General features: G+C 38.4%; 1 protein-coding gene across 2 annotated transcripts in view; it reads left to right on the top strand.

Annotated features, from left to right (window-relative positions):
• Positions 1–16,544, top strand: part of hs3st1l2 (heparan sulfate (glucosamine) 3-O-sulfotransferase 1-like 2) — a 39,992-nt gene that overhangs the window by 21,546 nt on the left and 1,902 nt on the right. The window contains exons 2-3 of one of the 2 annotated variants that reach the window (XM_038298292.1): positions 12,341–12,428; positions 13,641–14,056. In XM_038298292.1, coding sequence (XP_038154220.1) covers positions 13,784–14,056 — 273 coding nt within the window. In that variant the 5' untranslated portion in view covers positions 12,341–12,428; positions 13,641–13,783. The remainder of the gene's footprint in view (positions 1–12,340; positions 12,429–13,640; positions 14,057–16,544) is intronic. The other variant, XM_038298291.1, reaches the window with a different exon arrangement.

Below are 16,544 nucleotides of genomic sequence, written 5' to 3'. Positions count from 1 at the left end.
GGATAACCCAACAAGTGCGGGGAGAGAGCCAGCAGTTGTCCTGTTCTGGAAGCATGACCGATTCATGTCTCTTTCTCAGATGGCACCATCTATTTTGATTACAGACTCCCCTCTGAGTGTTGGCCATCTCCTCTTCAGGCGGGTAATGGGAACAGGATGGGAAATAGGAGCAGACTCGTTACATTTCCTTTGTTAGTCTGAAAGGCAATCATCTCCAAGTGTGTATGCTGCAATCAGCATTTCTGATTGGCTGAGAGGAAGCAGGGAAGTGTGAGAAATTGTGGTTGTGATAGAAGTTTGGAAGTAAGGATACACAAATGGTTGCAGAAATGTAACCTGAAAGAATGAGGAGCTGGATGGAGGATAGCTGAATGAAAAGGAAGGGAGGAGGGACAGAGTTTTATCACACTTTTTCAGCCTTATGATGCGACAGGCTTGGCAACCCGAAGTGGTCCACCATGAAACCCCCCACCAGGGACAATCTCTTTGCTGCCGTACATATTTTCTTGTGGAGATATATACCCTCTGTACCTCCACCCAATCCTCCGTCTTTACCACCATCCTCCTCCTTCCCTGCCACCCTCTGTCTCTTTGTGCAGGATAATCCCTCCCCCACCCTCCCCAAATGCCACCGCTCAGTAAAAAAAAATTCAAGAGGTTGGATCGCAGGCAGTCACTTACTGTCTGCTCACCAAAAAAAAAAAGACAGAGGCTCTGCACACACCCACACAAACACAGGAGACAAACACAAACAGACACAACAAGTCCCCAAAAGCAGATGGCAGCATCTGCCTTTCACAGATAATTAAACTCCAACCTTTCTCCTCTTTTTCTTCCTCCATCTTCATTTGCTTTCCAAGTCTGCATGTTTGCCATTAAGGAGGGTTCATGCATCATTAAGAGTCTTGGCATTGTTGTTGCTGCCTAATGTGAATCACAAGAAGCCAAAGACAGGGACTCGCTATGACTCATGTGAGGCTCATTGAGCAGGGCTGAAGGGCTAACTTAGAGCTCATATGGTGCGAGTAAAGACAGCAGTCCAGCCAACCAAAGCAGGCAAATGGTAGCAAAAGTTTTCTGGAAGTATACCAAAGTCAGACTGTCCTGCCTGAGGCATTTCACACGAGTGCAACTAAAGGCACGGTTCTAAATTGTTGTCTTTGTTTTAAGCTTCTAATTGGGCTAAACGTTCTCGTTCGAAGATAAATTAGGATATAAATACATGTTTTTAACAATAGAAAATAATGATTGTGTATCTATGATGACTTCTTTAGAAGGTTTATTTGAGATATATACATTAGTAAATTTTTTATTTTTTTATTTTTTTCAAAAGGAACCTGCTAGCACCTACCAGAGGAAGGGAATCTATGGTGTATAGATTTTTGTTTTGTTCAAGTATTATAAATATGATCAGAATATAAGGATGGATTGGATTTAATAAGACACAGGAATATTTAGTCTCATCTAAAAGTAGAGGTGTTAGTGAGCCTGTTTATTAATAAGATTGATGTCATCTGTAAGAAAAGTGGTGAGAGAGAGCCTGGAGAAGCAGGTTTCATCCAATCCAGTCTGATATCTTTCACCTTTTAGATGCGTTTTGGTTTCCACACACCTTAGTCAAATGATTAGATCATCATCAGGATTTTGGAGACCTTCCTGCATATTGAGGAGGTAATTCAGACATTTGATTTAGTTATCTGGAAGCAGAGCCACATCTAAAAGGTGCAGGATACCTGATCTCTAGGACTGGAATTGAAGCCCCCTGCTCTAGAGAGAGAAGAGGACAGAGTTGATGGAAACAAGTCAGAAGGTCTGTGAGAATGAGACAGGTGGGACAGTAAAGCTGCAGGATGAACAGGGACTGATGGTGGATTCATGAAGTAGCTCACGCTGACTATTTAAAGCAGCAGGCAGTTACTAAGAGAGAGTAGGAGAGTGCTGCTGTTTAACGTGTGGTACTGAAATGGAGGAGGAGACAGAGCTGAAGGCAAAGTGAGACAGGAGAAAACTCTGACCTGTAAAAAAAGGGGGTAATAGATGTACTTGAAAAAGATGTGCTCTCCAAGATATTGCCCCTAATATGTCAGCAGCTTTATTTCCATGCAAATGTGCTTCTATTTATTGGAGAGCATTAATAAGGCGATGCAAAGCCCAGTGTCATTATATGTTGGAGTTAGAAAGCTAGATCAGACCACAGATTAGTAATAAACCAAGGTTTCAATACATGTGCTTTAATTCTGCAAGTTTTCCGTACTTTATCACGTCAGCTATTAACAATGGTTCATGACATTCAAAGACATCAAGAGAGAAATATGATTCAGATGTTGAATTCAGGACGCCAGCAAGCACGAAAATAGCTGATCAGTCAGGTGAGGTAAATATTCTCTATGTCAAAACTTTTCAAAATATGTTTTTCCATTTTTTGTTTTGTGCATTCAACCTTTTTTGAATAGGTGAAACTCCCCTACCAGTAAATGTAAAAACCTTTGTGCAAAATTAAGTTGAATTGAATTTTTCTATTTGCATCAAGCCTTCCTAATTTGATTTTCAAAATTCAGAAGAAAAAAGGTTGATGGAAACACATTTAATAGCATTATATAGCAGGGGTTTCCAAAGTGGGTCTCTGGGGGCATTTATGGCCCTCCTAATGAATTTATTAACCCCTGACTGTTGTTCATGAATATTTCAAATTTTGAAATACAGGTCCACACAGCCCACAGTTAATAAGTTGCAAGCTGGTGACCTGTATCCTTTTCATAAGGGAAAATTACCTACTGTATGAAGGTGCATTCACATTGATTGTGAATGTGGCAGTTGAAGTGAGTTATTTACGTCAGCCCTGTGCAAATACTCATTCAGGAGTGAATTCATGGACAGCAATGCATTAGCACAAAATGGGCGATCAAAGTAAATCGCAAATGTAAGCAGAAGCGATTGACATGCGGATAGAGCAATAGGAAATTTCACTGAAGTTGAATCAAAGCCTTTCTGTCAAATAGCCTTGCATTATCCAATCAGGGCCTGGATGTGGTTGTGACATAGGGTGAAGGAGCACAGTGAGGACTTTATTCAGTCAGAAACTAAATAAGCCTGTGAACCAGACAGAAGGTAGTAACACTAAAAGTGATCGTCTAGCTGCAGCACATGGAATAGGTGGTTTTATTGGCTGAACTGGGAGCTAGTCTGGTAGACCCAGGTATTTCAACAGTGTTTAGGATTACATATCACAAGCGCTGTGACTGTCTCGTGAAAATCAAGGTCCGACAAGGTCAGTTGAACCAAAAAAGGATGCCCAAAAAAACAAAAAAACATGCAAGTGGATAGATGCTCCAGGTGCTTGGTCAAAGTTCACAGCAGTGTTTGGGCATATTGCAAGCAAGACAGCTGTGAAGTTTTTGGCAGGGCTATTTCAAATTCAGTGTAAATGCAGTTCACTATCAGAAATCTTATATCATTTGCTAAGGCAGAAGTATGACACAAAAGCATAAACAATATTCATTTTGTCCTCTATAATTATTATTTTCACTTGACTATTTTTGCCATGTGAAAAAAGCTCACAGTTGCTGTGATGCAGCCTTCAAACTCTCTAGACACCAATCTGATGAATTCAAACTGTATCTATTTAAATGAACGCAGTCTGGGAATATCCAGAAATACAGACATATCCTCTGTTAATGTTCTGGTACAAGAAACCACATGGAGTTACAGAACAACTGCAGAGCTTATTAAGTGCCAAAATTAAAAACTACTCAATATAATGCATCCAAATATTCTTACTTTTCATCTCACAGTTGGAACCCTGGTCTGTGTGAATGGATTAAATGGTTGTTTTTCATGCCGTACCACATGATTAACCTCCTTGAAAGATATGAATCTGAAATAAATGCAGAGGCTTTGTTCCCGCTAAACACAAAGTCATTTTTTTAATGCCTTTTCAATCAATCTTTTAGCATTGCAAGCCAATTAAAATCTGTTTGAAAGAAAAAGACATTAAAGATGCCGTTTTATAGATTTGATGGGATTTTACATATCAAAAAGAAGCTGTGACATTTAAAGATAAAAAGGTGTGTCTACGAGAAATCATTTTTAAAAATTTATTTTCCCTATTTTTACAGCAGCTGTGCTTCTCTGGCCTGGGTTTAACAGCCGCACGCTTGTATTTGGGTCAAACAGCATTAACCTTATTTTCGCTGAGCAGCAAGGTCTAATCAACACTCACTGTCTGTCTGGGTTTGACGTGTGCATAGACCCGTTTCTCATGTCAGCTTCCAACTCTGTCTCCTTTCGTGTTTGTCAAGATTAAAAGTTCATTGAGTCAAAAATATTTCAGGCCAGGAAGGTGCGACTTGTGTTTTATTAATGAGCAGCTAAGAGGAGGCTGCAGGGCATCCTCCATTAGCATAGTGCTGGGGTTTGTTAGCTGATCCGCATAAACAGGGTAGGATTTAAACAGGAGGACCAGATCTGGAACAGGAGATGAGGCTGAGGTTAGACACCGCAGGTGAAGATGGGTTTGAGTAATGAAATATGGAGAAAAAGGTCACAAAGAACAATAAGAATGATGGTAGGGGAATATTCTTTTTATACAGGGAAGTCACATGGGATTCATGATCCATCTTAGCACAAGACACGTGTTTCTCCATGCAAAACACACACACACACCCCACACACATCAGCCTTCCTTAAGATATGTCTTTGTCTGAGTTGCTGACATGCCACCTGTACACGCCCTGCATTGTGGGTGTTTCACATCAGGTTTATTGCTGTCTCTGAATGAGGCACCAGGTCTTATCAGTAACAAAGTGTGTTGGCCATGTCTTTAAAGCAGTTTTGTCTCAGAAACATTTCTATTGAAATAGTAAAGAAGAAAAGTACAGGTAAATCTCTGTAAATTAAGATATCATCCATTATTTCTTCATTTAGTAGTTCAAACAGTACAACTATTACATTAGCAACAAAGAGTTCATATATTTAAAGCTCCTTTTTATAATATTGATTGTTTTTTCCTAGGTGACAATATAATTACCTTTTCTGACATTGCAATAGTTTACACAATCATATTCAGCAGAGAAGTCAACTGATCTAAGAGTTTCTCCTTCAGAGTCACTGATTCTCTCCATATATTAGTGTGAAGTGTGTGTATCTAGGTTAACCATTAAAAGACATAAACCTTTTGTATGATTACAAAATATTATAGGGCTATAAAAAATATGTCCAAACATTGTAAAGCAGTGCAAACCTAAATCAGGACTCATTTCCTGTTGGTTTGAGGAATTAATCCTTTGCTTGATTGTTTTGTTATATACCGGTATTCTGTTTTGAAGATTTCAACATAATATAAATAGCAGTTTTCATCTGTAAAAAGTGTGTTTAAGGGCATTATCCTAATTGCATGAATCTAGATTCCATTCAGAATTAAATTTAGAGGGCCTTTTAACACAATAGTAAGCTGTGCTATTGTGACTTTTAACCACTTTGGGTATGTGTGGCTGTGTGTTAATAAAGTAAGAAGGGAATTTTTTTTTTTTTTTTTTTTTAAACATCCCGAAAAGGACACATTTATACGATTTAAGGCACTCAGAAATAACCCCATTCTCCTCTTTGGGGGAAACTCTTTTAGGCATAAAAAGCTTCATTTTCCCCCAAGAGTTACACAATTTATATTGCATCCACTTTCAAAGAGCTGTTGCTTTATAACACAAAGAAAAGCTGCTCAATACAGTCAAGGAAAATAGCCTTGTTAAGATGAACCAAGCAAAAATTCCCCATCTGAATTATAGGTCTTATTTTAACATGTTTTGAACAACAATAAGCATTCACAAAACATCCATCCAACATAGTGGTTCTGGGTGATCCATGTTGTGTAAACTGTAACAGCCACAGTGTTTCTTTTATATCAGGCCTTTGCACATTCGAAAACGGATTCAAATGCAATACTGCCAACAAAGCCAGTTTATTTACTTAAAAACTATTATACACAAGGCAATCAAAAGAGCTTTACATCACGGAAATGACAACAAGATCAAGCATAATCACAAAAACATTGCACACATTTAAAATATGTTAACATATAGTTTAGATCGTTTAATCAAAAGCTTTTTCCAAAGCTGAGGAAAACAAATTCTGCTAAACTTTCATCACTTTTGGTCCTGGGAACAAGGAGTAAGCTGATCTCTAAAGACTAGAGGTCTACACGGTTCACACTGGACACGCCTCTTGGAAATACTGTATGTTGTGGTGCAAGTCAGTTTAGAGCTTTACAGGCCAATAGAAGAATTTAAACATCTATTCTTTGACAAACAGAGAGTCAAACAGAGACAAATCTGGCAAGTCACTCCAGTTTAGTTCTACACAGCATGAACCTGGTAACAAATAAAATAGCAGAAACCACAACAACTGTTACCCATAAGTAGTTTCCTGTAAATTTCCCATTTCCCATACTTCAAATTTCCCAATCTGTGGCAATCGGACAAATAGGTAAAGGCATCGGTTTTTTTCAAAGAAATACTTGGTGGAAGTGTAGGAACAGCCATTTGAAACCAAGTGATTCCTCAATAGTTGTTATAATGAAAACATTAGTAAGATGTGTGATTTATTAAAACTTATTAAATAATGCTTGGGGGAGTAGCATGTAGTTACGTCCCTGATAAAATTGTATTAAAAAAAAAAACACCGATCTGCTTCTCCAAACAGAACTGTCGCTGGCATCACAGGTCAAAATCGCTCAGATCAGTTTGCAATAGTTTTTTTTTTTTAGATTTCTTGTCTACACGTCCTCAAATATAAATCTATACTAGAGCTGGACTGGGGTATTTGGACGGATCGCAGTGACTGTTGAATATTTTGCCTTATTTTCAGATCCAAAACTTGACAGGCATGTTCTTGCTGTTCCTCTTTAAAAGAGGAAATCTCTGATTTTTTTTCCAGGTGTGGGTCAGGTATCTGGTGGCAGCATTTATGATCAACTCTTGATGCCTGGTTGATTTTTCAGAGGGAGCAGGAATGACTCTGTTGCTGTAAACTATCCCAGATGTTTCCAAGCTTTTCAGTCTCAGACCCACAAAATAATACCGGAAAAGACTTATGATCCAAACAGTTGTCTGAATTTACAAACATCTGTACAAGATCAATAAACCACGGCTTTTAGCATCATACAAACAACCAATGCATTTGGTCAAGTCAGGATTTTATCTATTTAAACATGAATATCCATCACCCCGATCATTTTTGTTGTTTAGTTTTTAACTTATAGATGATCTCCTGACCTGACTTTAGAAATCAATGATCTAACCCACTGACATTAACTAAAACCCACATTTCTGTCTTTATCTGGTTTAGTTGAAGAACCTTCTGACCCATCCTCTCATTGATATTGTGGTCACACTGACTTAGAGTGTAGTGGACCGGGGTAATGTGGTGATACGGTTGTGTGTGAAGGCAGTAGCATCCATGCTCGGATGGTCATGGGTGAGGGCTGCTGATGTACAGAGTGTGCAGGGGAGATGCAGGAGACAGCAGAGACAAACCCATTCGGCGAGTAATCGTCTGCCAGCAGTGTTCTGATTGCTTTCAGAAGGAAATTCACAGCAATGCACCCAGCTTGTCATAGTTTTGTGAACATCATCAGCGCACATCAGGGTCTTATCCAACATGAAAACGTCTGCCAGTTCAGAGGACATTAATGTTTATTAAGATAAATGTTTGAATGTATATTAAGTGGTTTTGTCATGGTTCTGCCCTTCGTGATCATACTGATAGGGTTGGAGGATGTTGTTGCGGACCCAAACGCAGATTAGTAGGAGACAGAGATGCGTTATTGCAGATTGAATGAAAAGTAGATGGCAACAGAAGCACAAAATGAAACCAAAACCAGGAGATGCCATGGAGAAATACACATTATAAGCAAAGCAATGAAGAGGATCCAGAAATGGGGAACTGCACAGGAGGTGTATATATGAGGGATAGAACAAAGAATGGGCTAATCGGCTGATATGGAGCAGGTGTGAATAGAAGTAACTAGAAGGGAGCTAGGGAAAAGGACACAGGCACAACGGGGCAACAGAGAGATCAAAAAATGCAACACTGCTTAAATATAAGTAGAAAACAAAGATGACACAAAATTGAAAAGAAACCAATGAGCAACAAAACAGAACAATAACTGAAAACTCAAAAAGAAGTCCACAAAGGGCAGAAACATTACAGGTTTAGCAGTGCGTCACTTTTTCCCTTTTTTTTAAAAAAAACAATAGCTGTTGCTCTCTGCAAAAGCCTGCTCTGTCTCAGACAGAATAATTCACACGTTATGACTGGCTTATATACAAATTGTTTCAGGGGCATGTTTAGATAGAGATGGCTGGTAATCATGGGGTGACATGATTGTAAATTTCTCCCCTGTGAGATCAATAAAGTCAATCAATCAACTGATATGACACGATGGAGTGGTTTTACTATGACATAAATACTTTAAAGAATACTACAGGTGCTGGGTATAGTTAGTCAGTCAATGAAAAATAATTAGCAAACACATCTCCAAACTGAAGACATTATTATGGCAGCACAGCATGAAAGAAAATTCAATATCCTGATATTTGCTCTCCCTCCTGCTTTCTGGTCAAACGGGGAACACCCCAGGGATTTAAAAAAAAAAAAAAAAAAAAAAACGCTGCTTATTTTGCCCCATAGATTTACTTGTGTCTGCAATATGTGGGTGGAATACTAAGTTTAATAAGAGTTCACATCAAAGCAGCAATCCCTCATCTTTTCATTTAGAACAAATTACAGCAAATAAACTTTCCGTTTTTGCCATCTGTTACTGAAATATGTCCTAATTAAGAGAGATAATCTTGTGATGTGTCATCAATAACACAAGAGCCAAAAATTATTTAGATTTTTACATGAAAAACAAAACAGACAGCTACTGATCACACTGAACTTATAACAATCCTGTTCGTGTTTTTTTGTCTTTTTGTGTCAGGCTCTATACAATGCAATGAAAATCCCTGCTAGGTGGTGCGAAGTACCCAGAATGCATTTCAGGGTGACATTTAATTGCACATAAAGATGTTCAACCTCAGTGACCGGATGTGAAACAATGAGGAAGCTGATCAAGGATCCTTTGTTAGCATCACTATGTTTGACATGAGATCAATTTTTCGGAACGAGACGATCTAACGACATCCTGGTCAAAGTGCTTGGGTAAAAGCAACAATAAAATTTAACGGTCTGTTAAAGCTAGTAGGCAGACTCCCATAAAGGTATTAAGATGCACAATAATTCTGCAATAAATAGCTCGATGTTGATGTTGCGGAGATGAAATCCATTACTATCCTCCAACTCTTAAAAAAGTGCCTTTGCCTCTCTTTTGTTTTTGAACACCTGGTCAAAGAGAGGGCAGAACAGTCATTATTCAATAACTATGAGGATGCAAAAATATTTGCCAACCTCAGCAACCCTTTATTTGATTTATTAACATTACAAAAACCAAACACAGAGTTCATCTCAATTTAAATCCCATTATTAGACCTGGTTTTGAGTACGGAATTTTTTTTTTACTTCAAGTCTTACATTTATTAAAAACACCCAGAGTATAATTACATTTCTGTTGATTATGCTCTAATTTTGGTAGAAATAATGAATTTATAGCACTTTATCAATTCCAAGGACCTTAAAGTGCATCCGACTGCAGTTATTCGTTTATTCCCACACATTTTCTTAAGCTGATTTTGGTTTCCCTCAATGGACTATCATTTTGTCTATGGCCATAATTAGTTTAAAAACAATATCAAAATTAACAGGTCATAATCTATAATTTGTTAGAAATGTCTTATTCAAGCTAAGATATTTAATTAAAGACAGAAGAAAGACAGAATTGTAGATTAAGCACTTCAAAAAGCATGCCTTAGGCTGTGTTATACAGGATATTGTTTCACAGAGTACTAATTAACCCAAAAGAAGGGTTTAACGTTGTGATCCACGATATCTTGACCTTATTTTCATAATTTAAAATTCTAAAAGTTTGGATGAGTAGAAATTGCCCCCATCTGACAATAAACATGATTTATAGGGTGGATTTTCTCTCTGTAGAAAGAGGGGAAAAAATATCTATACTGAGAAAAACAAAACCTGATTTAAAAAAAAATGTCTGTCTTTTTATTGCCCAGTTCCTTTCACCATAACATCTACATCATTATACAAAAACCCTTGACACTGCTGTATGTTGAAAATCCCATTTGAATCCTCAGTGTGATGCCAGAGGCTGGACGGATGACGCCAGTGTCGCCAGGTCGGGGGATAACACATAAGGTCGGGGCCTGCGGTGATGCTCCCTGATGGCGCAATTAGTGCTCTGCTACAGGAAAAAATGTGAGACAGGGTTTCTCCTCTGAACCAGAACATTGTTGCACTAATTAATAACTCAGTCGCATCAGAGCAGCTTTGGCACAGTAGCAGCAGGAACAATAATAATGGCAGCAACAGGAAACTGGAGCAGGAGGAAGGATATGATGCTGCGTTCACTAAAGAAGCTGCTCAGTAAATGTCTTTAAATTATTAAACTATCGGAAGCGTATTGATATTTCACTACCAGTTTGTCAGATTTCACCTGCACCAGACCTCATCTTAAAGTTTGGCCTTTGACTTTAAGTTGAGAAATGTCTGATACAGAACTAAGAGAAATTGAGAGAGACCCCCAACCTAACTCTAAGCACACAAGAAACAGTGATTATTGATTTCTTGATAATCAATAAGATATATTTACTGACATTATAATTGGCAAAAACATTTGCCTTTAGTTTATTTGCTCTGTTTGCTCTTTTAGCTTTTGTTTTGTTTGATGGCTGATCTCTTGTGATGAGCTCCAAGTCTTTGAGGCCAATGTCTCCATTGGTTTACTCTATGGAGTGTTCATCAGATCAATGTTTGGGACTTTGATTTGATTGCACCAAAATGTTGACCTTTCTTCACAAAAGTAGCAAACTCTTCTTAAACCTGTGTTTTTAAAATGAATAAGTCAGTTTAAAGACCAATCTTTCAATGTCAGGACCCCCCAACAGTGACATAGCAGAGAAACACCATTTTCAGTACTTTAGACTGCGTGACCTGCATTTTAAGACCTTCAGTATAAAGTTAGTCACGACTCACGAGTCAAAGCTGCTAATGGGAGTTTTTCTCGAAGAAGTTAGAATATCTATTGATCCAATACTGTTACTGATGTATTAAAATACAGTAGACGGGTGAAACCTGAGGAGGGCGCCACACTGACGGTTTTATACACAAATGCAGAATTGAAACAACTGTGTAGTAAATTGTCAAAATATACTAGCCTAGTAAACTAGCCCCACAAGGCAGGGGCCACAATCATTTTTGCCTAAGAGTTTGGTCTAGCCTCGATCAATGCCCCAGGCCCTAGAACTGGCGGGCCAATCACAACGCAGAGATGTGTTTTGAATTTCTGGATGCAAAGCGGGCGGGGTTTTGAGGGCGTGACGACAAAGCTGTGCGACGCTGAAAGCACAACAAGGAAGATGGCAACAACTATTGAACAGTTCTCGTTTGACTCAACTTTGGAATCAGTTTTGGAAGGCTCTACACTCATTCCTTTTTAAGGACGTATTCGCCGTTTTATCGACAGGTTGTTTGTTTACACTCCCCCACCAGCTTTCTGTCGTGCTTCCTACATCACAGTCAGTTGCGCTCATTGATCAGACGTTGGCCAATAGGCCCAGACAGCAGTTTGAAAGGCAACGGGTTGTTATCCTCAACAATCTTCCGATGTGTCATTCATCGGGACCAGACTAAATTACACATTTAATCTCACATTTAGTCTGGTTTATCAGGCTAAAAATATATGGTTTGCAGCAAAAAGAGGGTCAACTTGGGGTTTAGTTTTTAAATTGCATTTTTGTTTGCATTGCTCCCATTACCTTATCTTGCACTTGTTTTGCATGTTAGGAACAGAGTTACCATAGCATGCTTGGTGTGAGGGATTGCCTGCGAGTCAATGAGTCGATGCAATCAACTGGTTTTCCTTAGACAGAACTTTGAGTCAATTTTCCTGTATGATCTGGTTGAATTTTAAAATTGAGATGACAAGTGCTGTGAATTGGTGCTATATAAATACACTGAATTGAATTGAAATATCACAGTGGCATGATGTTGGAACTAATATGTGATCATGCACCATTCTTCCTAACACAACTCGTGATCTCATACAAAGTCCTCGTGATGCCACCACTTATACCCTCTGCTTCTTATAAATTAAATCCTTTATTCTGAGTCTCGTGTTTCGAGTGCTTTTTAGTGGTTCCTTGTGATATTTTCTTCTCTTTGATGGCTTTTTTAGGCTTCTTCTGAAAAACACAACAACAACAATACGCAGTGACCCTAACTGGATAAAGTGTAGTGAAGTCTCTAAACTGATTTTTAATGAGGTAAGAATCTGCCATATGAGTTTATGGACGTTAAAATCGTTTTTCTCAGGAATTTTTCTTTGTGTGTAAATCCTAAGCATTACAGTAGTGCAGATAGTGATCAATATTACTCCAGTTAAAGCTTTATGAGCAACAACCAGCAGCTCTTCTCACAGAATGCTGCGATTGAGCAGTCGATCAGTCCTGCCTTTAAACGTGGGAAAAAAGATGCTGCTTTGATGAAGCCGATCACAAGTTTGTTTCTGTTTGCATCACAAAAGATTATTTTAGATACACAGCAGTAAGAAAAGGATTGTGTAGGGGAAAAAAATGTGCCATTTATTCATGCATTTGCCGCAAATGCTTTGTTACACCTACAAAGAAAACCTCCCGATCAGACACTGATGTGTTTTTCACATTGTTTTTCAGCTGCATCCTGATAAAAGTGGTTCAGAGTTGACTGACAGGTAGACCGATGATCATCGTAATGGCTCTTTGCTTTCAGGGCATCTTCTCTGTATATTTTTTCGATCTGGATTAATATTTTAACGCCTTTTGGCCATAATCATATCCGAGCTCCACACTCTGAGCCCAGGCCCAGGCCTTTCATGAAACGGCCCATTAAAGCAAACTTATGAGGTTATAAAACAGCTGAATGACCACATGTTTACAGAGCTAAAAAATGTGAGATGAAGGGAAATTATACTGTGTCTGCACACTAATAACCGTAATGGGGGAGATATTTCACTGCTCAAAGAAAAAAAAAAGGCAACATCATCTCGAGCTTGAGTTCTCTGGTCAAACATATGCTTCCTCCTGGGGGATAAAGTGCTGCTATATGATTACACATCGGATGTAATAAAAAAGAGGAAGTGATGTTTCTTGTACTTATTTTACCTGCATTGTTGCAGCTTTGTTCCATCAATTTACTTTAAAAATCCCTCTGTATATTTTGCATGCTTCAGTATTAACAATAGAAAAATCAAATGCTCTCTCTTGTTTTGCAGAATATTTGTTGTTGCAGGGCTCTAACTATCATAAACCCCCCTAACACTATATTTATTATTATGAATATATTATTTTAAGTTATTTTTTTGTGCATTTACCAGTTTTACTTGATTTGTTGCCATAAAAACCAAAGATATTAACATTTATCCTTTCTTTGCATAGGTAGTGGTAAAGAGTCAGGCAGGGAAAGCAGGTATTAACCTTTGTGTTTTTCTTCTTTTTCAGGTTGTGAAATTTTGGAGCGTCCCCCTGAGGCCCCCTGCTGACTGATAACAAGCACTGCGTGGGAGCTCAATGAGAGTGTGCTCCTAACAAGCACTCCACCTGTTTCTACGTGTGTGTTGGGGTGTGTTTGTGTGTTGGGCACCATGCTGTGGACAGTGCTGCTGGCGTTGTTAGTGCTTCTCCTGCTGCAGACTCAACTCTCTGTTTGCTTAAGGGATCTGCGCACCAGGGGATCCATTTCGCCTCTTCACTCTTCTCCATCTTCTCCCTCCCTCTCCACATCCTCATCATCCTCTTACAATGCTACCCAGCAGCGGCTGCCGGGAGCTATTATCATTGGTGTGCGTAAAGGAGGCACCAGAGCCCTGCTGGAGATGCTCAACTTGCACCCAGATGTGGAGGTGGCGAAAGCTGAGGTAAAACAGCAGTAATGTCACATGAAGGCAAAACTGACATAAACATTGGTGTGTTCCTGGGTTTATATAAAATCTTTGTTCATTCTTAAGTCTTCTTGAAGCATGTTTATAAGCTCCCGAAGCTGAACTCAAACAAGCCATGGAAATGTCTTTCAATCAGTTAAAACTTTGGGTAAAGGTTTGAAATCCTCTGGGTTAACATCTAAAAAGGCAATAGTTTGAAGAAGTCAAAATCTGACAGGCAAATTTTCTATTAAAAATACGATAAAAGGGGTCTTGGACATTACTACTTAAGAGAAATGACAGTATGTATATTTGTTTATGTAGAATTTTTTGATTAAACCTATTAGGTGGCACATGTGCAATGTTTTGATGTGAAACTAAAGAGGGAATTCTATGTTGCCTCTTATAACTTTGAAAAGTGATACGAAAAAAAAAAGAAGCAAAGACTCAATCTGAACACCTCAAATGATAGCTCCTAGATTCTATCTCTTCACCTTTCGCGAGGCCAACAGTGGGAACACTATCCCATGTAAAATAGGAACTCTGCACTGATGTTTTGAATCAGGCTTTCAGGCCTACAGATGTCATTACCAGATGGATCGCATATAAATAAGAAATAGGGATTACGGTCATCCAGAAAAAAACACAAAAATAACCAAAATTTAGCCAACAGATGAAGCTCTCGGTTATAGAACCCACAACATATGGAAGTGTGCACATTTGCATGTCTACACATAATGTATTTTGTTTTAGATTCCATGAGGTGGGATGCACCTATATGGCCTGAGATAGAAATAAGTGAGAAAACACATAGCACCTAGCAATGGCTAGACATCAGGTGGTCCCTGTGCTAAATGCATTGACCCTGAAGCTTCCTGCTTCATGGTCCTATTTCATTCCCAACTGCCAGCATTATTTCGACAGCACTTATTACAGGGACCACTTCTGCCATGGTTTAAGGGTCCAGAGAAAAAAAATGGTATTTGGATAGAGCTGAAGTGTTTAGTCTTTAGGGATTCAATGGAACAGCCTTGCAATGGCTTCAGCGGCTGTTGCTCTCCCTTTTTCTGGCTTACTGCCCCACTTCAACACCTTGTTCGCTCCCTCCTCCTCCACTCTGAAACACACTCACTCCCTGGGTATGCTTTAACACATTGCTCCTGTTTTCTGTAAATAATTGCCAAAGTTGACAGATGTTAAACAATCTGTTAATTGTTACCTGTAGGTCATTCTACTCAACACCAAAGTCAAAATAATTCCATAGTAATTCTACAGAGAGATTTGAGTGATATTGGTGCATCTACAAACTTCTTAAGCTTTGTTTTATTTTACTATATAATTTTGTTCAACCTTTTTTTATTTAAAGGACAAGCTTATTTTTAGTTGATAAACGTAAAGAGCATCTTTCCTTCCAATTGCCTCATGCACCACTTACTGTATATTGAGATCCAGTTTAACATTTTTAAGTGTTTTGGTTTACATTTTATATGTTTTCATTTATAAGTTCACAATAGTAGCTGAGGAAGAACAAGAAGAGGTATAATGTATTGTTCAAAAAGTGTCTTTTTATTGGTATTTAGCTCTTGCTGTGAAGTTATTGCAAGTTATGAATAAACAATTGGGGGTAAAAGCTGTGGTCTTGTTTTGCACAAACCATGAACCAAAACGGTGGGTGGAAAAGCGAGGTAGGTATCGTACCTTGGGCTACCTGTACCATTGCATCCCTGGTAGACCCGCAGGTATGACTAGGGTCTGTTATGTGGATCAAACCAACGCTCTACGTTTCTCAACAATGATGATTAAATCACAAAAAGTTATGCCGCTAAACCTACATATATAAAAGATCTTGGATTTCGTGCAGTGGCTCTCTACCTAGGGAAGCAGTTAATAATAATAATAAAAAAGAAATCTGTGTTTGCTAATAAATGCTAAGATGCTTTATTTTTTTTACTTTCAGCCTAGATGGGCGCCCTCCTGGGGTTTATACCATATATTCTTCATTTTAAAATTAGAAAATTTGAAGGAGCTTTCTGTGTTTATGAACCAGTCCAGACCGGTTCAAAAGGCTAAATATATTTAGACTGGCTGGACTTCAAAATGATAATGGTGTTCTGAATACACCACCTTCAAAACAGAATCTTCAACTTTATTTGATTTAATTTACTCTATTTGATTTATTAAATTCTATTCAACCCCTAATTCTATTTGCAAAAAGTCCTTTTGAAACACAGTTTATCAGTCTCTCTGTGCAACCATCCATTTCTCCACTACTCTGTCGGTCATTGTTCATGCAGAAATTGCTCCTAATAAAAAGTTACACTTTAAACTGGATGCAATTCAGCTGATTTCAATATTCTTCAGAGCTGCCTGGTTTAAATGAGATGCAGAATTTAAGTCTGAAGAACGACTGGCTTTTGTGCTCCTTCACTCATGATCCAGAATATTTAAAATGTTTCTCAGAATCAAAAGAGCTCTTCTGTTGTTG

This window comes from Cyprinodon tularosa, unplaced genomic scaffold (assembly GCF_016077235.1).
Source record: "Cyprinodon tularosa strain WSP-4 unplaced genomic scaffold, ASM1607723v1 ctg404, whole genome shotgun sequence".
Taxonomy (NCBI): Eukaryota; Metazoa; Chordata; class Actinopteri; order Cyprinodontiformes; family Cyprinodontidae; genus Cyprinodon; species Cyprinodon tularosa.
Note: the sequence above shows the minus strand (reverse complement) of the source record. Positions and strands in the feature narration are given on the sequence as shown.